Raw genomic sequence first — 24020 nt, 5'->3', positions numbered from 1 at the left:
ATACCTTTTCACTATCAACACTGATATCACCACCATTGTATTCTCTACATACTGTACAACAGTGATCTGATTATTGGCTATCCAAATATGTTAAAATTTAATTTCACAATCATGTATCCTCTAATGAGGACAGTGGCATGATAGTGCCTTGCAATATTCATTTAACATAAAGTGTACAGAATTGCGCTTTTCAGTCGCATGAGTCCAAAGCATATTTTACTCAACTTTCTATTACAGCAAAATAGACTTTTAACAATTTGATAACGGATAAAGTTAGTTCAAATTCAATCGACTTTCGCCAAAGCTATAGACTAAAAAGGAATTGATTACGTGACTATAGCAGGCAGAACCCAATGATTACCTTATCTATATTGTTGTTTGTATCGTATTTATTACCTTATTACTTGTTTATATTTTTAAGCTATAAACGAATCATGCAAGCGTTGATTAGCCTTAGCTACTAAATTTATTAAAGTATATGTTATAGGTATACATATAACTTATACTAGTTGAGATAATCATTTTTACTTGCTATGATCATTTTATTACGTGGCATATATGAAAAGAATAAGAATGAATCTATAAAACGTTCAGGCAGCGTTTATGTAAGCCTATCAGTACTATTAATTAGCTTCTTGGCGTCCACTTAAAGTGTAAATGCCAGTTTACCTGAGATACTCCAATCTCTACTGCAATCTCATACCCACCATCGATAGTAGTACAGTACACTAATCTTGAAATTTAGCTGTCGGGAAAGTGTTTGATAAAAAGGACAAAATTTTTCATATTTGTCTAGTCTAATCATAGCCCCCAGAGCCTCATTATGTAGTATAAACCACTACTACGGCAGTACTACCGCATACTAGGAGATAAACAGAGAGACTTTGATTATATTGAAAGTGCCAGTCAAATCTGATCTTACGCTATATTCTGTTAATACTAGTACGAAGTAACTGCTGACTGTCACCTAAGATTTAAAATGCTACAAAATTTAAAATTACGTTGCAATATTCTAAATGCCAATGAGCGGATTAGATACTTCACATCCACAGTAAAATAAAAGGCTACTCATCGAAATCGCTAATGAAATAGAGATAGATATCAATGATCTAACACCAACCCTAATACGTTAGTAGAAAGAGATCAGTAGTTCATACTTACTCACTACATTTTCATGACTACTGATATATACCAAGGACAAATACACCGTACGTATATATAAATTAGAACATGTATGTTGAACAGTATATAGGCAAATAGCCCTAATATAGGTGTATAAATCAAATTCTTAGCGATTTAATCTTTTCTCAATGATTTTTTTAATGAAGATTTAAACTTTCTCTAATGGAAGTGCATTATCTCAACATAAAGTAAACTATCCCTCCAGACTTGAGATAGAAGCTCAAAATCTACATTTGTTGTACTGTATTAATCTCTTCGTTCATACCAGTAATTCCAATCGAATGCTAATCACAAAAGAAATCGCCAAAATTACTGCCAACCCCAATAGCAATGCAAGTATCTCAATAAGAGAACGATCGAAATCCAATATTGATACTGCAAGGTGTTGAAGCAACCTTCCTAATCTTTAATGTTCTTGCTAGCAATCTAAATTAAAATATTCGATCAAAATACGACTTTGATGATGATCTTAATGATATTTATCCATAATTTCACTATATAATAATGCTTTTCGAGTACAATTTCAATTTATAGAATCAAGATTTATCGTTTAAATATTAAATTTATTGAATGCTGTAGCCATATACAATTCTAATAATTGATTTTATCACTCTAAATATTAAAATGTTGTTGATCAGTCAACTATCGTTATAAAAGCCACTAGCATATCTTAGCGACTAATACTGACCCTTTAACCTTAAAAACGAAAATGTAGGCTAAGTTTAATCAGGCAAACAATTGTCAAAACAAACCCTAACTCGTTAATGAGCGTAATACTAGAGCTCCTGTATAGAGTAGTCAGAAACTACGCTAATGGCTGAGGATAATATGCAACCCAATGTAGCGTAGCTACTTTCGTAAGCGATAAAAATCTAGCCAGATACATCTAGTTTATTCAGCTCGCTGGTGTAAATATTAATACTCTCTTCATCCCATAAAACGAAATAGACCTCTTTGAGTGATGAAGACATTACACCAACGAAATATTTAGCAATGGATCTCAAGATGATTTGAGCTGCCGTCAATTTCGGGAAATTGTTACTAAAATGCATAGAAACGTTATAAATCATTCAGCTTCATGAAGCAAGCGATTCATTTATAAATTTATATTGTCGAATCTACTCACCTTCCGCTTCCGATAGAAGGAATAGCAACTGATTTCATCCCTTTTTTATCTGCATAATCCAAGATATTACGAACAGCTTTTTCTAAGTTACCTTGACAGTCAGTAGATCCCCAAGAAGGACTATGGACATGTATCACTTCCTGTGCCGATAAGTTGGCAGCAGGCGATCCAGTAACTACAATAGAGTTAAAAAATTATACGAAAGATATATAAATTGGTGCTATAATTTCAAAAATTCTAAATTGCAATTCAGGTTTAATGTACAGTAATAGCATTTTAAAGTAAATTAAAATACATGCTAATATACCCCCAGCAACAGGCAAACTCCCTGTCTCTTGCTCCACTTTCGCAACACCATCCATATATTGTTTCCCTCCAGCTGAACTCAATGCTCCTCCTATTACAGTTTAAATGTCCAGAGTTAACTCATCAAGAGCCCAATCGACTTCGATTCATTTAGTAGCAACTAGTCATAATCGTGTATCAAGCTCTAACATTCTCTACCTATCATTCCAGCATGGCTAAAGTTAGAAGATGTTGGATGGACAATACCATCAGTAGAAATCTTCGTAATATCACCTTTCGTAACAATTAGCTGATATAATATAACGAAACAAATGGAGAAAACAAACATTGCATCAAACATAATCGTCAAGTTACTAGCCAGACAATCTAAATAAACTATAGAATTAAAATATGCCCAGATTTTAAAGCTTACGATAACATTATAAGGTATTGTGCTGAAACCGTACTAATAACTATTTCAGTAGCTATCAATAGTGTTAACCTGAATAGCCATAGAATCATTAAACTCACCTTCTGGCCAAGAAAGAGTTGTTTCTCTGATAGGATAGTAACCTCAGAATTTTTACTCTACATAGATATCCATAAAATGGAGAATAAATAACTGATAGACGAAACAAAAGAAGCAATCGTCGGCAATAATATAAAAAATATGTACAACTTTGGAAATAATGTGTATACACACAGGTTAAATAAGAGTATCTCACCGCTTTTGTAGAACTACCGCTCTTTTTAGAAAAGTTCGATTTGGCAGGAGTACTTTTACCAACTCTTGATACCCTGACTTTGCTCTTTTTTGGAGCTGCAGCAGCTGCTACAGACGCGCCGCCTCCTTTCGCCTTTTTTGATAAAAGTTCAGTATGGACGTGAGGTAACACACCTCCGGATGCAATTGTAACGTCGCTCAGTAGCTGTTAAGGGCAAATTAAAAAAGACAATTTGAAACCATCATTTAAGTTTCAGCATTAATCTCGCAGATTTGTCTACGATCATAGTTAAGCTAACAATTAAGGATTGAAAGCACGTACCATGGTCTATAGTAGTGTGTATAAACAACTTATGTCCATAAAATCGTATAATAATGTTTACACGGAAACTTTTCGAACATAGTACCATGCCGTAGGTAAAAATTGTACCGTTATTAATGATATTTGTCTAGTACTATAGTCTAAAATATCTTGTCTGGTTCCGATTCATTGTCTCCAAAGTAAAGTCTTATTACAAGTAAAGCGAAATTATAGAAAAAACTACTTCACGTACAAGCATAGTTGTAAGCTTAAACTTCGCGCATTCAAGAGAATTTTTCTATGTTCCATCAGAGTTTATGTCCGATCAAGGAAGATGTTACGTTCTTTATCAAGCAATAAACTCCTTTATAATACGGGCATTTCAATACTACTTACGGCAAAGACTTACACAGTGATATATACTGTCTCTAATCTTGTATATCATAGTAACTGATTTACTAATTCTATATAGGTCATCATTTCAGGAAAGCAACCACTCCATTATGATATAATCATAATTTTCTTACCTTGTGAAGTTCTTCATCATTACCTATAGCCAATTGGATATGCCTGGGAATAATACGTAACTTCTTATTATCACGAGCAGCATTGCCAGCTAGTTCCAAAATTTCGGCAGTTAAATATTCGATACAAGCAGCCAAGTAAACAGGTGCGCCAGAACCAATTCTTAAATGATGCGTAGAAGATTTCAATCGCCTATGCATTCTACCCACAGGAAATTGTAAACCAGCTCGAGCTGATCGAGAACTAGGCTTCTTGCGTGCTTTACCACCACGTCCAGACATCTTGCTAAAGGAAAAGTATCAATGCTATGCTTACTAAGATTTTATGATCGTGTTTTGTCATTGTAACGTATGCTTCTAAATACGATATAGTTTATTCTTAGCAAAAGTTGTTGTCCACGACATGGAAGTATAACTTCATATATGTACAATTTATATTTAACAATTTATACAGTGGAAATCTCTTTATATTCTAGTTGAATTATATGGTAGAGCTACCTTAACATAGAGAAGATATTCTTATCAGTCATTCATATTTTATAAATAATTCCCTCCTGTTGTCTTTCTTGCATTATAAAAGCTATCTTCATATATCTATCACGTCCGTTAATTCTACAAATTACACCTTAAGCTTACATCCTTTACCTACTCTACTTTACTATAGTTATTCGACTACTTTATGTCGTTATACGCCCTATAACCTTACATAGTTTTCTCCTCACACGTACTGCAATAGAGACTACTTTTTGACTAAGTTATTTTCTTGTCATTTCTTTCAATTGTGATGAACATAATCTGCCGAAAGATCACAGTCATCATCTCGTATCTGTATTGCAATACTGTACATGCAATTTAATGACATATAACTCATACCAGAATCGCAGGTTCCATGCAAGCTAGTGTCGTTAGCCCTACATATTCCATTATAGCTTAAAAATATGTTGTTGCAAAGTGCAGAAAATGTTAGAGGTATATCCAACGAATCCTCCATTTTCTCATAAAACTAGATTCTATAAAATAAGTATTGTAACTGTACCGTCCTAAAGATTATTTAGATGGGTGAATAGGTTTTCAATTACAGAAATGACTATCCACTTACAGACTCAAAAATTTAGTCAATTACGTCCTAGTTATGGCGTTACGATTCTAAAGATTAATACTCTTTGACTGGAGATCTATGTTATTGATGACGTTCATTAGAATAAAATATGAATACAAAGAGTAACTTGTCTGGATTTATGCATGAGTCGAGGTAATAACGTAGCAATAGTTAAAAAAATTTATGAAAGATGGTATGATAAGTTACAAATTAATATATCGTATAATAAGTTCTATAGCAATTATTAAAAGTTAAGAGCAATTTCCAGTCATACTGTATTTCGACGTATAAGCATAGCAAGATTACCATATAAATGTGATAGTCGTGTTGACATGTGAATTGATTAATATTTGTGAAATAAGATATAACTTCTGTTTCATTGAGTCAATTAGTCACCCGTATAATTATAATCCATTTTTCAAGCTAACAGTAATATTCATGTTTAATTATGACTTGCTGGTAGATACTGCACATACTTAGCAAGGAAAAGTTACCTTCTACAAGCTTTCTTATACGTCATAATTAAGGACTTCTAAGAGAAAAGCTTAGAAGTCTCTGTTATTATAATTAATACAATTTAATTTTTATCATTACGCGACTTTTTTGGTATTTTTGCAACTCATTAATAGTCAGTACGTACTATATTTATTACAGTTACAATGTAGATCATTTATGCTTCTGCATATTAATAGCGTATCACTACCATGTATCCATTTGGCATGCATTCATTAAATTCATATCTAGGATTGTCGAAGCCTTGACTAGGATCATAGTAACATTAAATACTAAATCCTCCCGCTCATACTATGATAATTAATTAGTAAACAAAATCGTATGATATAAAACTTCCTTTATCATCCCCTATAGTATATCATAACAGTAAAAACACCATTCTTAATGTAACACTAATACCATAGACTACTAAAATGAGAGCACTTTCATTCCTTTTAATCTCTATAGCAAGTCTCACTTTTACTAGCCAACAGTTATAGCCTAATTTGTGTGACTGGTCAATATTACCACCTACGGTAAATCAAACACAATCAACAATCATAAGATGCTCAATGTCAGAAAGGCACGCCTTCTGCCCATAGCTCTTAGTCTCAGTGATATCACTTCAATACGTGATAAATTGCGCGAGCTATCCGATCTGAAGCCTGATGACAATTTTCACTCTCCATTTTGGCAGCCTAGACAGATCATTAATAATGGAGTCTATTCTATAGACTCCCTACTATAAACTAACTAGTAAACTTGTCTTGTCCCATTCTCACTGCTGCACGGCAGTGTGACTCCTGACTATGGTACAGTATGGCAAACTTGACAGCCGTAGCGAATCAATAAGAGAAAAGTTTTTAATTTTTTCCCCTCCAAAGGGTCAATGCATACTTGCATAAGATAACTGAACAAGACTAATTCTCATTCTAAATTATAAACAGTAAAAATAACTGCAAAACATGCTACCTACATAGAGCATATTAACATTGAATGTATTGACTGCAATAATTACAATTCACACCTTATGTCTCCTTCATCATGAATGATAAGGTAATGCCACGTACTTATATATATGTTATGCTGTATATAAATATTGTATAGTCGTATGTATATATGATATATACATATAACATATATATATATACGTGTATACGTATACTATTTACGCCCTTATTACAATTTACAAGTACACTGAAATTAAAATTAATCTGAAATTCAAAGCGTCGAAGAAATGGAATAATAAAGCTTATAAAAGATATCAACCGACTGGCTGAATAAAGTTAATAAACGCTCTTGTACGAGTAAGTCATTATGATGTCATCCATTTCGATGATAAAAAAATGGCGCGCTCATTGCTAAACCTTCTATGATAATCCTCGTTGACAGGAAAGCATGTTTATAGTATGATGCACTTGCAATGATCGATCGACACAATCACTGCATGCAATAGCACATAAAGCAAAACCTCAGCGTAAAGAGCGTACGCTAAAAAATAATAATCTAAGCTTTGACTCAATCGCTAGCTCATAAGTTTTATATAAATTATAATATAATTGATCGTCTAGTATGTACAATAGACAACACAATAAAATATATATATACACAAACACTTTTTAAACTTTTTAAAGTAAGGTAACAAGTAAAGTCACAGCCAGCAGGCAACTTTAATCTAGCTAATACTGTAGTAAATTACTGTATATGGATATCTACGCAATACACACGAGCTGAATAAGACATAGTTTCCTCCATTCACACATACCTTGACAATCTTCGGAAGTCTTCCTGCTTACTTTGATCAGTTTTATAAACAGACAACTGGGTGTTACTAACCAGGCCAGCAGTCCCCTAGTTAACTTGCTCTCCAACCTCGTAAGGGAATGGCTCTTATGCTGTATTGTATACAATGTGCACTACCGTATAGTAGACTGTATGTTCAACTAAAAAAGGACAAGTACGAGCACATACAGATCGCATACAGTACACCAAGTAAACCAAGCGTAAGTTCTACTAGCATAATAATGAACTAGTGTCCAGCCCCCAGCTGCTAAACATTTCATGATATACAATGGGCGCGTAGTCTACATTAATTAATCTTGATGAACAATTCTTAATATCTTGCAGAGATCGACTACGCAGTACTCATCATCGATAGGGTACTTATAGTACGGTATACCGATAATGAAGCCCAGTTTGCACAGTTTATGCTTAGATACTGTATACGAAGTTCAAAATTGGAATACGCAACTTTGAATGATAATGACGACATCAAATTGCAGTTCAAATATAAAAATGAGATAGGTGTATGCCCATTATACATGCAGTTATTAATTACACTAACAATACAAAAAGGTAATTAATTATCGATGTTTACAGGGTTTCAAGAAAGGTTATGTCTTGAAATTTTACAATTTTATACAGTATTGTAGATTGATTATACGGAGGCTTGGGAAATAATATATAATTGTATTAGTTAGTTAGTGCCTAAATAAATGTTGAGTAAAAGCGATCCTATGAACTTTAATCATGACAAAAAATTTAGATTTTAACTAGGAGCTGGGCCTTGCGCTATGCCCAAATCGGTAATATTCTGAATTTAAATTTCTTTATTAACTTGCGTTGTCCTTACACATATCCCTCATCCCTGTATAGAGAGAGGACGCCTGAGATAAAATGACATTTTTTTGTGTACACGGCATACAGATACCTCCCAGCAATGCATTGCAATGCTATACCGTACATCTCGTAGGTAAAACAGTTGTAGGGACTTCACGAATGATGACTACGCTTTACAAATCCAACTACTGAACAGAAACGCAGTCGGGTATATTCATATATATTAATCTAGACAAGCAAAGACGGTCAATTGCTAAGTAATCATTTTTATTAGTACTCATACATTGCATTTTCAGATACTGCTCTTTAATAAAACACGAGATATGTGCGTAAGTCATAACATTGCTGCAAATATGGAAGGTACTCGTAAATCGAATGAGAAATTATCAGAGAATTAGGTTCGCTTGAACTTAGAATTGGAAAAATACAAATGGAAAAGCAATGCAATCACCAAGAACAAAAGCTGCTATTAGTATCATTAATGCTGTATGTTTACATCATACTAAAATATAAGTACTAATTGACCAATTCTGATGGCAGAATCGATGAATTCTTATAAATGGCAAAGTCTGAGCCATAGAATACAATATCATCCTTCGATTATGGATATAACTTATTAATGAATTTAATACTATTACACCGTATTTACAACAACTGCTATTGTTTAATAATAGAACGTACATATATTCTTCGCTTGGAGTTCAATCATAACTAAATTATTCGAAAATTATATGCTATTACCATAATACTACTATATAAGAGTATTAGTATATACATTTACGTAGTACCTACAATTCAATTACTAGAATAAATTGTACTGCTAGAAATCTCTTGAGTACGCCGAGATAATAATTCAAATGTAGAAATAAATTTTCAAGATCTACACAGGATAGACAGTTTAGTATATTATTGCATTTTACAGCTACGTTCTGACCAACTTCTTGTATTTCATCTCTGCACAAAAAATTAATAGAATTAGTACTATTAGATATACACGAAGTAGTTACACCCATGATATAACTGTATGATAATATTACAATTGTTTTATTACATCATAATTGTATTAGATTAGCGTCAAGCAGACGCACTGATATATAACCAGAGAGTAAGACTACAAATGTTTCATAGACATCATACCAAGTCTTTTAGAATAACTATCAAGATCCTTAGCCACAGTTTCTAATTTTTGAATACTTTTCTCAAGTTCGTCGATCTTTTTCAGATAGGGTAGCAGTTTAACATCTACAATAGGTATATGCAAAGAGTTAGCTCTCCTTGATATCACTGTTACTTAATCCAGTCTTCTTTTATGAAATTTTAGCGTCATAATTACAAGCCAAACGATCCTATTTTTATACAAATCTCTCCTGCAGGATAAGACTGATGATCTTTTCTCTACAGTTCATTTCAGTATTAGGTAATACTATACTGCTATATACAATATTTCAACAATAATTGCAGCAAGTAGACTTACAGTAGGTAAATAAACTATCATGAACAACGTATTACTTCAGATAATCATGTATATTTACGACAGTTACTTTATTACATCAATTCTACTTACATTTTTCATTCACATCTTGCATTGTATCTTTCAATGAGCCCACCAGCGTGGCCATATCACTATATTTGACGACAGCAGCATCGTTGAGATCGTGTAACAACTCGTATTCGCCAACAGTAGCTAAAAATAAACAATCATAAGAAAATTAGAATACATGCACAATTGCACGTGTATACGATATCGGAAGAGACTACATAGCAGGAGTAAACAAGACAGAGCGAATACATCCGCTAGTGTTAACAGTATGCTAATATATCGCTTGGAATAATCAACAAGAGAGTAATGTATGCTTTCGAATACTGTATATTTAGTCTATTTTACATAATACCACAACATTTATACTTTTGGTTCAACAATCATCGCGGAAATGATCAACTGTACAGCACTGTACATAACTGTGGATAATTGTAAATACGATCAGACGCTTGTACTTCATACTGTCGGCACAAAGTCCATGATTGATACCATAGCAATGGTCGCCTTATCCTCCATTCATAAAAGGAAAGCAACTCTGTTGGACTTTTTATTACTTATTGGCGTTATAAATTTCTGCGTGCGTACTTGTCCTGTATGCCTATCCCATATTACTTTACAACGTAATCCTACATCACACTTTGCGCTTACCATTTAGTTCACCTTGAAGATACTTTGTACTTTTAGTGAACATATCAGTACACAGAGCCTCTAAATTGTTATTTGTCTCATCAGGAGCAGTCGGGTCTTGCTTCGCCTCCATTATAGTCTAATGTAGGTCAAATTTCTGGCTACTTGATTCTTTTTTCACCTTTAAGCGATCCTGCTAATCTGCTGAAATATCCAAACAATTCTTGGCTCTATTTTATTTTCTGCACTCCTCTGACCACAGAGGACTTCAGTATTTTGACTTGAAAACCTTGCTATGATTGCTCCATACAGTACAGTATGTACAGTACCGTATTTTATAGTCAAGTCATTAAAATCCAGTAGTCCCATACAGTATAGCATACTGTAGTTGATCGAGTAGTACTGTATAGCAGTACAGTACAGTGTTTATACTGTAGTGTAAAGTACTGTACACTGTACTGCACTCACGTGATTCTAGTACGGCACGGTATGATGGATTGACGTGTGGCCGGCCGTGGGCCACCGTACACACGGACCATATGGGACCGAACCAGTTCGGTCCCATATCTTTTCTTTCTTTGAGACTTGTTGACTGAACGTCCTCTGATCTCATCTGGTCGACAGTACAATGTACTGTACATTGCAATGGACAATTGGACATTACTTTACAGTACTGTACTACAGTATACTGTACAGTACTGTGCGTACACTACAGTACAGTACTGTACATCCAAAAGCGTGGTAGTCCCGACGGTACTGGAGACCTACTGTCCAATGTACTGTACATACAGTACGCGTAGTCTATTCCATTTTCCGAAACCAATCATACCTGAGAGAATATTGGATCTCCTGTTCTACAACATTGTATATGCGCTATTTATGGATTGCATTCTGTTTATTTCTAATGCTATGCAAAGCAGTCCAACTTTTTCAAGTATGGATATAGGTGGAAAAAAGGACCTGCTAGTAAATAATAAATAAAAGTTCTTCTTTCAACAGGAAAGCAATGTCTATCAATGCAACACGCATTGCTGTATTAACATTGCCAATGCTGGAATGAATAGTTGATAGAGTGGATGAGGGCATTTCTGATGAAATGGAAGCTTGATCATTTTCATCATAAACTATTACAGTAGTAGAGGCGTCTTCAATGCACACATAGATTTCATCTTGGATTAATGAATTAGTTACAAACATAATTTCATTTTGAAACCAAATCATGACTATTCCTAGTATAGATAATTATTGGCAGTCTTGCTCTTTGCAAATTGCAGAAGTGTGTGTGTGCCTTATGAATGCCATCGAATAATAATAGTATAGTAAGGACACTACGTGCATGGGTAAACTCTTATAATGATGTTTACAGTCAACAAAAATAAGACAAATTAACGAACGATTGCACTGTACATAGTACCATGATCAAGACATATCAGGTCATGCTCGAATAATGCTGTAACGGCAACAACTATTTTGCCATTAAAGATGAGCAATCTAGTCCGAGAAGATTCTTGACTTTGACGTCTGTGTATTGCAGTCATTCATGAATTTATGATAGACTTACACATGATGACGACATCATCACCATCTACGACGAGAGAAGAGAGTTAATTCGCCGATCAAAAAATGAAAGCTTAAAATACAACTGACTGCTATTAGGCATTACTATTGTGACACACATTTGTAACCTATTGACACAATCTCAACTTAAAAGGCTTCTTCTGTGTATGCTATACAGAGAGCATAATTTAGTCATACCAATATTTTATTATTGTAGCAAAACAATCGTCATCATAATAAAATGATTTAAAACACAAATGGAAGAAAAATGGGATAATCCCTCCCTCTTTATTACAACGATTCACCATCATTTCTACCTGCAACAGTCAGCCTCGACTCTAATTTGCGTGTATCAAGATGACGGATGTACGATCCACTATTACGGATCATAAATAAACCTTTTCTCTCAATTTCACACTTTTCAAACTTAAGGTGCTTTTCCTCTCTCATCGTCAGCAAAACTCAATTCTAACTCTATTATATATCATTAAACTAAGATATTATTCTCTCTCTCCTTTATCTTTCACGTTACTGCATGTTTTCACTTCGCTAATGTTATTATTAATTAATCCTAACCGTTATTGTCCAGTGAATATGATAAGGCATTTTTACACTTGGACTGTTTACGCAATTTATTTGTCGCTTGAATTATATTCAATGCTATAAGAATAAAATGTACACTTAGTGACTTTAGTCACATGCTAATAGAAAGAATTGCTATTGTTGCTTTAATGAATTGTTTTAACTGGACAATAAGGTTTAGTATCCCTCCATCTTCAATGTAATCAAGCACAAAATTAGATCAGTTCAAGTAAACAGTATCAATTTTCTAACCGACAGTAACCGAGTCCCTTGGTCAAAGGTAAGTCGTCTACCTTAGTGGTACCTATTATACTGAGACTCATTTTTCATGCAGGATTGTATTGTCTAGTAGTAAATTTATGCTACTAAATGCATAACAAAGCATGCCATTGCTAGAATAGAATATGCAACAATATTATGTCATGAGTAATCTGAAATCGCTAAAATCTTACCAACCATAGTTAAATTGTTCCGTCCAATCGCGTTGAGCACCATCGCTTCCAGCTGTAAATAGTACTAGATATTTTGTACACTCTGGAATGATTCACTTTAAAATGGTCTATCTACAATACTGTAATCAGTAACCACCGTAGTGATTTTTCCCCCTCTTACTCGATCATTACAACAATTCAATAGGTTCAATCGAACGAAACATTTTGTCTGCGTTAAATCATTCCTCTCGCTTTGAAGCAAGTGTCCTCCAACGCCAATAAAACAGATTTTTAATCCAAGGTATTATCACCAGATCCGGTAGGTCTACATATTGTGTTCTTTTAATTCATTTTTTTTTTACCTTTCATCGGATGCGGTTAAGTTCATGTTATATCTGTCTACCTTTGACTCACCAGTAAATATTCCATAAAATTCGGATCGAACCATAGCTTAATTATTTGGAAAACACCGCCATCAAATCTCTAACAACGAGGATAATGGAGTAATAACACCTAGTGTATAACCTTAAACTTTACCTATCACCCCACTGATAATAGAACGACCCATAGATGCTCCATTCCTGGTTCAACTGTCATAGTGTATAATTAATTTTAAATAACAACTTCAATGTACCCAAATTATGGACAAAAAATAAACTTATTCCTTATTGTTAAAATCATTCACTTCATTTCCTGTTGAGTTAACCTTAAGTCATGGTTCTAACGTAGAAAAAATCTTATCACTATCATCTTATTCCTTACACACCCAATTTTATGTTGTGTTTAACTGCCGTTACAGATATTACACACATAGTTTTTATCTTATACCGTGCCCATCCTAAAATTAGATTAGTAGTCGTTTTAATTATTTGTAAAATATATTGTTCTAATTAATCGCTATTAAAATAATATACAACGAACGCCACAAGCTCAACAAATTCAAAATAAATTCTGAGTAATGAATAGACTGCAATTGGAGCTCAACTTGAAATGATGATGATAATCTACAATAAAAAGATTTTAATGCAACAAAAAAATCACCAAATTTGTTATCCGCAATCCTAAGGAACCATCAGAAAATACTTTTTACTTTTTATGACCACGATACGATCGTCTTGCAGAGAACGAAATCATTTATTAATTATAACTTTACATGTATAAATCATCATAGCAAATGTAATCAATAATAATTTACAGTAAACGAAGTTTAACTCATTTATTATATTGTACTATCAGCAGATATTATATAATCAAATACAGTTTTGTCTTCGCAATATGTAGATTGAGTAATCGCCAGGAAATCACTCGACGAAGTATACACGGTGCCTACCATACCTCGCTCTCGTGTATTACACGTTGACATGTCACCATCTAATATTAGCTATCGATGTTGTTGTTTCAAATAAAAACTGATGCTAATCACTTTCTAGGAGAAGAATTTTGACAGTAAGGTCAATGCACGTATATCAGTGTATTAATTACTTTTAATTATTTTGTCCAGGCTAGACTGTAGGAGATTTCAAGAACAGTAACATCGATGCGAGCACCATTACTATTCTTATTTGTATAGAGTAATCATTAAACGTTAGCGGTGCAGAGGTGGCATATACTCCTTAATACCATTCATCCTTGAATGAATGCTACACTTAATATTATTGACAAATACCTTTCAAATCAAACTCATAACTTACTTCGTACTAGGATAATTCGTATCAATTCCAATTACACGTACTATTAAGAATTGGAGGAAAGAAACTTGGTTATAATATATCCCTTACTACACACAATTAATTAAATAAAAGTTGGACAACAAACATTTTCCTCAATGTATCACAAGTAGCAATCAATAAAAGGACAGGACGACTGAAAGGGATAAATAAAGCTTTAGCCCATAAGTGTAGAAATCGATACAATAACACTTGTCATCAACACAACAAATGTTCTAATCCTTTGACAATAACGACATCACGTTTATAAAAAGTTTTAACATAATATTGTTTCACAGAAGTGCACGCTAATACACATTTTATTCTAATTTGACTAGTATCTAGAACATACATATTTAATCAAACAATCAAAATGACGTCTGCTAAACTCTAATAAAAAATTCAGGAAACCAATGTCTACTTTAGCTCGTTATAAATTCTTACAAATTAATACGCGCCTATCTATCTACTTCCGTTAAACAATAATAAATAATGGATAAGTATACAACCATTAGGATAACGGCATTAAAACAATATCATTATGATCTATTTTATTTTTACTTTATATTTTAGTATTAATCAGTAAAGATTCGAAAATTATCAATTCATGATAGCAAGGATTATCCCATCCAAGATTCAATTATGGCAGCGGCATTAAGAGAGTCTCCTGATAGGCTAGTAAATAAAGGTGACAAAGAAACTACACAATCTCATCGAAGATCAAATAGCGACCCTAAGGATATAAAACAAGCCCATAGCGATAGCTTAGCAAACATTCCTGATCGGTATCTATCCAATATATCGAAAAACTTATATCCCTATGGCAGTAAAAATAGCAAAATAAATATTAGCAACTCCAGTCAGGCTTCTACTCTCAAAGATGACAATCAACACAGTCATAGTAATAATCATGATAGTGGCAACAAGAAAAGAGGGAGAAGATACGATAATCAAGTTCAACGGTCACAATCATGGTATGGAAGTCATAAAATGAAACCATCAACAACTCATCATAAATTACGTACACATTCTCAGCAAGCATTAGAAGAAGTGCGCTCTATGTTAAATGAACTCAATGACGAAATTCAAAATGGATTTAATTCCATTACTTTCACACAAGTCATGGATGCAATGATCTCTGAATTAAGAAATTGCTTACAATTATGCCAAGACGAATATAAAAGAGGATCAAATCAGTTACCCTACGCCGTCAATAGTAGCCAACAACAGCATAGTGAAAGATCCACTCAGGGTAGAACTTCAGAAAAGCGCATTGATGGCATTTACCGAATTGTTAAACCACGCCGGTTAAATTCAACAAATCAACCTACTCCATATGACCATGACATACATGACGGAAAAGAGCACGAAGAACATCTATATAACAACACCAGAAGAAGGCATTCACTTCCAGAATTCCAGTCTAGTGCTACTAACAACATCAACTTCAAGGAAGATTATCTTAACCGCAGATTTAACCAGGATGATAGAATTTATAAACATGCTATCTTCACTTTAAGACAAGAAGAAGAGCAAGGGAATGAAGATTTTAGCAACAGCCATGATCGCAATCGTACCCTTGACGATAATATTGCAAGCTTTAATCAAAGAAACGATTATACTATGCACACAACGGACAAAGTCAATCATGATCGTATAGAAGAAATCGCCATGTTACGAAGGGAGTTGGAAACGACTACTACACGTTTACTCAATATACAATCAGAATATGCGATACTAAAGTCACAAAATGAAACTTTAAAATCGTTAAGCGAGAAAAGAAATTCTGTTCATAGTCCAAGGTAACCAACTGCTGACATCCAATAAAATTTGAATTAATATTTTCTAATACTTTTTATTTAGACAGTTTTTAGATTGCCTAGATCTAATTCCACGTAAATGTACTTTAAAACTAAAAGTAATACTCTGATCATAAGAATATAAATCCACCTACTAATTCCCTCAACAGTTATAGTATTTCCTTTTAATAGTTACATTTTAAACATGACTCAATGTCATGACTGGATATCTAAATAATAAAAATAATCTTTAATCATTGTTAAATTAATTTCATAATTTTGTTCCATTAGCAAACGCGATGCTTCGATTCAAGTCTCGATCTACGATATGACGGATAAAGAACAGTTAACGATGGAAGCTTCAGGATATCAAGGCAAAAGGAAAATAATAAAACAAGAATCGATTTCTTCCAATGATAATGATCGTCGTGATAGTATGCAGGTAAAAATAATAATGCATTAACCTTAAATATCTATTTCAATACTGAAACCTAGAATATCATTGTCGCTAAGCAGCCTTTAAAATCGCCGCTAACATTTCATCATTTTACATCTTTAAAGATTACAGTTATGATAGCTAAATCTTGTATTGTGTATTACAGTCATCCGATGTTCCTGATGAAAAGTGGGAAGTCACTAACTACGAAGAAGAAATCTCTTTCATTGCTCCCAAAGGTCAGTTGAATTATAATATAAAGATCTTTTAATAGAATAGCCCCTCAGCTAAACGTAAATCTTTACTATTAAAAATTAAGAAAAGTATTCCTTCATAAATACGAGTAAATAAGATAGAGAAACATTGTTTATTGCCTTAAAATAGTAGCACTTATATTATACTGCATAATTGAATATCAAATACCATTACTATTTCCAACCCAAAGCAAATTTTTGCAATTAATCCATTGGATATCCATTTACAGATTTAGGCTTTACAGTCGAAGGTGAATACATCATTAAATCAGTTGAGAAAGACAGCGAAGCAGAAAACTTTGGCCTCAGTGTCGGAGATAAATTAAAAGCTATAAATGGGCAAAAAATACATAATATGTCCATATCATCAGTTGAAAAACTATTGAAAAAAAATAGAAAACATTTAACTCTGGCTTTAACTAAAAAAATTACTCAACTAAATCAATCCAAGGTTAGACTTATATTGTTCTGTTTGAATATTACTATATGCTCTATAATCATGACGAAACATAAAATGAGGTTTCTTTCTTAAATTAATAGCCAACCAACACACAAAATTATGCTGTAAACAATATTACCGTACTAGTGGATCAATATTCATCTTACAGCGATAGCGGAGATTCAGTATCGCATGGTATTTATGGGTCAAACTTATCATTAGATTCCCTAAATTCTATCGTCTCGGCCAGCCAGTTATCAGCCCAAAATGGAGAAACAAATTTAGCTCCAGATAACTCAAAATTGAATCGAAAAAAATCGAATTCATTAACGGCGTCTGGTCGCATTAGATTGAGTAAATATCGACGACATCGAGCCGTATCTGAATCCAATCTTGTACAGATCGATGGTACCACACAAAGGTCAAACAGTACTGGAAATTTATCTAACAATGGTAGCTTAATTACAGACGAGCAATATTTGACAGAATTTGCAACATCTACTGAAGAAATCCGTGTAGAATCTATACAAGTTCATCGATCGCTATCAGGTATAGCTATAAAATGAATAATTTCCCTTTCCTATATCAACTATCTTTTATAGGCAAGTTTACAAGATAAGTGTATTAGTACCAGAAGAAGTCTTTAAAATAGTAAACGTTATTATTTAAACTTTCAGAAACTGGCAATTTGCAGAAAAATCTATCTAATGATGACTTCAGTTCTCTCCAAAGAGCGCATACATCAGATGGTACGACATTTAAGAGATCAAAAATATCAAATCAACTTATAGCAAAACTGGAAGATAAAAGTAAATTTCAAAAGTATCTCTTTGACGCATTCGATACTAATAATCTTTCGATGCTTGGATTCGAAAATAGTGTTAAGGCTGGTATTCTTAGTGGGTAAGTCCTGTAGTAGTAATATTTCTCTAATATATCTGTATTTAATACAGTGTAATAATTACGTTTCTAGTCCTATTTTAAAGCTTCCGCATATAGATAAATAAACACATGCACGTCTATACTTTAGTTACCGTAGCCTATACTCGAAAATAATGTCCATTTAAATTTATCCTTTCTACAAGTATTTACGGTGACGGGGACCTAAGAACTTATAACATCGATAAGGAATCAAATAGTATTTTTCCAGGCTTTCAAGTAATGCCACAAAATAATGGATTAGTTTACATATCAAGTGTTTCTGCTGGTTCAGCAGCTTGGCAGCAAGGTATTCTATGTGGAGATAAATTGCTCATGGTAAGTAATGATAGATATCAAGCAGAATTCTATTTCAAATAAGACCTTTTCATTATTCTTTCTATTACAAGTTGAAGTTCAATAATATTAATATGATTTATATTACAGATTAATGGAGTTCCTATTATTAAATACACCCGCCAAGATTTATTCACATTACTCAACACTACCTCCCTTCTTAAAATTACAGGTATTTTTTTTAATCTGGCAATTGCCAGATATTGGTTGTAATTATTTTCATTTCTACTTACTAACAAACTGTGTCTCATTTCAACTCCCAAAATAAAAATTAAATCTATAGTCCGCCAACAAACAGGAGATCGTCTCTGCAGTAGGTAATATCTGAATATCGTTTTCATCATATAAGCATTTATCATAAGCTCTTCCTCCTATTGATGCAAATTCTTTTTCCTATAGTAAATGTCGATTTGTAGTCATTGAAAAACATTTTAAGATAACCATTAATGGTGGAAATAAAGTTGGATTATTCGTAACAGAAGTAGATAAATCAGCTAGCTTAGCTGGAATAGCTGTAGGAGATCGTATCATTGAAGTAAGCACTCTTTTATTATCATTTATAGCTACAAGCAGATTGATGATGATCTCAAATTGGTACTGATTGAGTTAATGTCATGAACTATTCTACCGCTAATTTCTAGTGTGCAGGCATTAACACTAGGGGTGCGACAAGGGAAGAAATGGAAATTATTTTTAATTCGAGAGAAAATTCACCTTTAGCTACCGTCGTGCAAAATTATTCAAGTTAGAATCCACTTCTTTTTTTTATGCTTAGTTGATACTACGTAGACACTTAAAACTGTTTACAAAAACTACTAGTTAGTAAAGTAATGTTGGTCATAACACTGATATTTTAAAGAATATATCTCAATAATGCAATCAAAGGTTCTAAGTGTATTTTTCTTAAATCTATTTTAGATTACAGCAACATGTTAATAAACAAGCCATGGGATGACGTATATGTCAGGTAGTTACAGTCCGGCATCTTTAATTTTTTCGTAAAAAGAGTATCCAGAGACTATATTAAGATGCTTAATCAATACGCTAGCAAAGATTACATAGTCCCTGCCTTTTTATTCCTTACAGAGCTCTATCAGGCTACACCGCTAAGACAGCAAAGGAACTAAGCTTTCAAGCAGAACAAATACTGCATATTATCGATACATTTGTTGGCAATAGACTTGGATATTGGAAAGCATCCATTGTTGAGATAGATAATGGCGATGGTAAACCTGCATTAGTGCCAAGTAGCACAGATTTGTCTATGCAACGGTAATAATTCATAAGACAGTAAAAAATCTAAATAAGTCACTGAAAATTGGAGCAAGTTATGCTGCATAAATGTATTATATCATGTAATTAACTGATCAAGTTTCCTTTGATATTCCAAAGCACTGAAGTAGGGAAAATTGAAATTGTGATTGATGCCCACGAGTCAAATGATCTTAATGGATCCAATAGAAAAAACTCTGATGATAGTATTCAGTCTAGCTTCTCTATTGAAGAAGGTGATGATTTGTCTATAACAACTGAAAGTAGTAAAATAGTTCGAGGTAGTGCCAAGAACAAGAGCAAAATTTGGGGGAAAATGAAGAAAACATTAAAACCTAAAAAATTGCTATCGTCAAGCAATTCAGCACCCGAGAAATCGACTACAATAGATGATTTAAAAATCGAAGAAATATTACCCGTTAAAGACTCAGGTAGATACAGTAGCAATTAGTAATAGCATCGAAATGAAGTTTTGCATTTGACAAATTGGATTAAAGGTAAAGAACAACATTTTAAATTCTCTTTTAATATCAGTCCTATCCCCACCCAGTAAAATATGTTATACTCGACTAGTTCGCCAACAATGTAAGTCGTAAACTGAAACTATCAGAGCGTACTGAAATATAATATTTTAATTGTAGAAAGATTCTGCTTTGATTCTGACTAAAATATTAAAATTTTGCTGCTTTATTCCGTAAAATAATTTACAGGTTGTTATCAAAGGCCGGTGATGCTGTTAGGTCCACTAGCCCACATGTTTTCAGATGGTTTATTAAAGGTACATGGAGACAGTTTTCAAAGATGTACTCAAGGCAAGTAACTGATTTCCTTATAGCATATTTAATACATTGATTTAAGATACTCTTTTCAAGATAGACAGACTATTTGTACTTAGTTAATCTTACCAGAAATTATTCTATCCTTGTATTCTACTTTAGTTACACTGTTTGCCACTCAAGATAAGATGAACAAACTTCTTCGTAATAATATGATTGCTGAGTATAATGAAGATCGTCCAAATTTCTTTCGGTGTACTAGCATTAAAAACCTAATGAAATTAGCTAGCAAGGTATGGTCTAGGATACTATTTCAAATTACGAGTCATTAATCAGGCTTTTAAAATAGCTAGATTTAGATGAATTAATCCTTGTTTATCATCGAATGTGCTTATTTAGGTCCATGCTATATTCGTATTTGATGAAGCTACACTGGATAGATTAATAAACGTCTCTATTCACCCTATCGTTTTATACTTGGAATTTCGAAGCACTAATGACATCTTGTAAGATTCAAATTAACTCATATAAGCAGATTGCATCGAATTGCATTGAGCTGTCGGTACTTGTTAGGTATCTTCCATGCTTGTACTATCAGTAATGTTGATCTTGTTATGATTAGACGTATTGATGGCAGTATATCAGAAGAAGAAGCAGCAACTATGATAGAAAAATCATTAGGATGGTTAAAATCTCATAAAAATAAAATCTCAGGTCTACAGTAACTCTAAAAATAGTGTGAGATATCCTTATCTACTATCAATTACCTTCTTATAACTGTCAATTGCCTATTTTGCCTTATTTATATATTGAGCTTCAGAAATCAATAGTAGTATAATGAATTCGAAATCAACTCAAGGTTAAAAGTTAATTATCATGATCTTTATTTGCTATAAAAAGGTTCCGTACAAATTAATGGCACCTACCCTCAGACTTTGGATGTAGTTAGCAGTAAGATTAAGGAGATGCAAAAGAGAAAAGTATGGATTGACTGGACTGTAGATCATACTTCACATTACGATCCATTATACGATATTGGAAAAGTGTCAAAAACGGAGTCAGCGGAACAAGAATCGGTGGATTTAGCAACCGAAAATATTAACACTACCGAGCTATAACTATCTCGTACAAATCAATACTATATCATTAACGGTGCACATTGTTATAAATTTAAATGATTTATGGATAGAGAATATCGTACAAGCGATTCAAAGGGTACAACCCTTAGCCAAAGTATAGTAGTTTTAGAAATCGGTTTGTTAATTGTTTTAGAATGTTACCCGACTACACTTTAAACGCATCTTAAAAATTAAAAGTATTCCCCTATTACATTAATTAGATTTACCTTCTACTGCGAAAGAAAAAAAACAACCCGTTGAACTTTCTAAATAAATTTATTAATGCATGTACTGTACTGTATATATAGTCAATTTAACTATAAAACAGGTATAGGACAATTTTGAATATTAATAAGGTGTATATGATTGTACCTTAAAAGTCAAACAATTGGACTGGATATAAGAAAAATGTTATAAAATCTGTCTTTCGTAGGTAACATATATCATTCTAGGCAGAAGGAGAATATAAAAATTAACAGTATCAGGCTATAACATTAAATACTAAATGCGGTAACCATTTTATGATTTCTAAATGTTCACAATACCTTCACTTTTTTTACCGAAGCAGCTATCAATATCGAGAAATTTTGTCTTTATAATACTGAGTATAACAGCTGTTTTTAGTTCCATTGCATTGAATTGCGAAAATTTAGGTATTATTGTTTAAATGGATATGTGACCATACCAATTTTACTACTGTTATATTACAAACAGAATGCATTATTTATAATCGGAAATATACTAATTGTGTTGATACCATATAATGTATTAATGAATAATGGTAAATCAGATTGATCGTATTATAGTGAGTAACGGTAAATCGAACTGATTACCTGATGAAAAAGTACTTAAATGAATTGTTATAGGGTGTTTTATTATATTGCCTATCTTTAAAGATTTTTAGTACATGACACGACTAAGGAAATAAAATCACAGTATTCGTATATTATTTCTCTAATTGGGTTTACTGTAAACAACCAAGAAATTTATTCTGTCTTGCTGTTGTTACTGGCAACAGTAAATAACGTTGACCTTGTTATCTGGGTCATTATGGTATACAGTAGGTACCGTATTGGCAATTCGATGAATAATTTTTCCTTCTAGTCCAACACGCAATTCTATACATGTTTGCTTTAGCGAAATATAAGTTGCTGTAAAGTATAACGCGTAGCACTGTAACTAAGTTTTAAAAGATATTGTCTAAACATTGCTCTTTGCATATTTCCTATTCCAAAAAGATGTAAATATGCCGTTGATTTCTACTTATATCTCGATTATTGTAGTTATATAGTTGCTAATACCCATATCATCTCATAATAATTTATATGCTGATCTCGCTAATCACTTGAATTTTACATAATTGGCAACGTTCCGTACAGTTAAAAGGTTATTTTCTTACGAAGCGCATTTGTATTAATTTGTAGAAGGATAATAAATCGACTTCTAACAATTTACAGAGCCCTTTAACACAGCATGCTTCATTACAAATAAACTAGAAACAGACTTTGTAGCTTATACAATATTCTAAGCTATTCTACACAAAAAGTAAGGCACTTTTTGCATCCTGCCAATGCATCAAATCATCTCTTTTCAATGCTTAGTTCAATTTGTCATATAAAAGAATTATAGAAGCAGTCGTTAAAATGCCCTTCGTAGTGTCAATATACTAGTCACGTATTCTCTTTCAGCTAAAGCTAATATCTATTTTATCTTCTCAGCTAAGCAATGAATAAAGTAAATACAGATCATCATCATTTGCCTGTATTTAAAAAAATAAAGAATAGATGCTAATCAAGGAAAAATTTAAGTTTATTCATACCGTGATAGCTATAAACCGTTCTTATTGATCCTTGATA

The 24020-nt window shown here is 32.9% G+C and overlaps 3 protein-coding genes across 3 annotated transcripts; 1 reads left to right on the top strand and 2 right to left on the bottom strand.

Annotated features, from left to right (window-relative positions):
- Window positions 1-2054: 2054 nt before the first annotated feature.
- On the bottom strand, window positions 2055-4424 carry TRIADDRAFT_50221 (uncharacterized protein; the record flags this gene model as incomplete). The annotated part of the gene is made up of 8 exons (XM_002111546.1): window positions 2055-2223; window positions 2309-2483; window positions 2616-2705; window positions 2813-2903; window positions 3125-3179; window positions 3270-3271; window positions 3319-3522; window positions 4146-4424. The coding sequence occupies 8 exons, from the start codon at window positions 4422-4424 to the stop codon at window positions 2055-2057; spliced, it is 1065 nt and encodes a 354-aa protein (XP_002111582.1).
- Window positions 4425-9463: 5039 nt separating this feature from the next.
- TRIADDRAFT_55758 (uncharacterized protein) lies at window positions 9464-10652 on the bottom strand (the record flags this gene model as incomplete). The annotated part of the gene is made up of 3 exons (XM_002111545.1): window positions 9464-9594; window positions 9917-10036; window positions 10541-10652. 3 exons carry the CDS (start codon window positions 10650-10652, stop codon window positions 9464-9466), a joined length of 363 nt encoding a protein of 120 aa, XP_002111581.1.
- Window positions 10653-15437: 4785 nt separating this feature from the next.
- On the top strand, window positions 15438-22164 carry TRIADDRAFT_55757 (uncharacterized protein; the record flags this gene model as incomplete). Its single annotated transcript, XM_002112046.1, has 18 exons — window positions 15438-16597; window positions 16886-17036; window positions 17197-17269; window positions 17515-17735; window positions 17825-18272; window positions 18401-18626; window positions 18809-18980; window positions 19089-19170; window positions 19415-19533; window positions 19640-19742; window positions 19917-19965; window positions 20085-20270; window positions 20391-20701; window positions 20805-20855; window positions 20981-21048; window positions 21446-21552; window positions 21669-21760; window positions 21947-22164. The coding sequence occupies 18 exons, from the start codon at window positions 15438-15440 to the stop codon at window positions 22162-22164; spliced, it is 3837 nt and encodes a 1278-aa protein (XP_002112082.1).
- Window positions 22165-24020: the final 1856 nt, after the last annotated feature.

This window comes from Trichoplax adhaerens, genomic scaffold, assembly GCF_000150275.1.
Source record: "Trichoplax adhaerens TRIADscaffold_4 genomic scaffold, whole genome shotgun sequence".
Lineage (NCBI taxonomy): Eukaryota > Metazoa > Placozoa > Uniplacotomia > Trichoplacea > Trichoplacidae > Trichoplax > Trichoplax adhaerens.
This window is presented reverse-complemented; position numbering and strand designations above follow the sequence as displayed.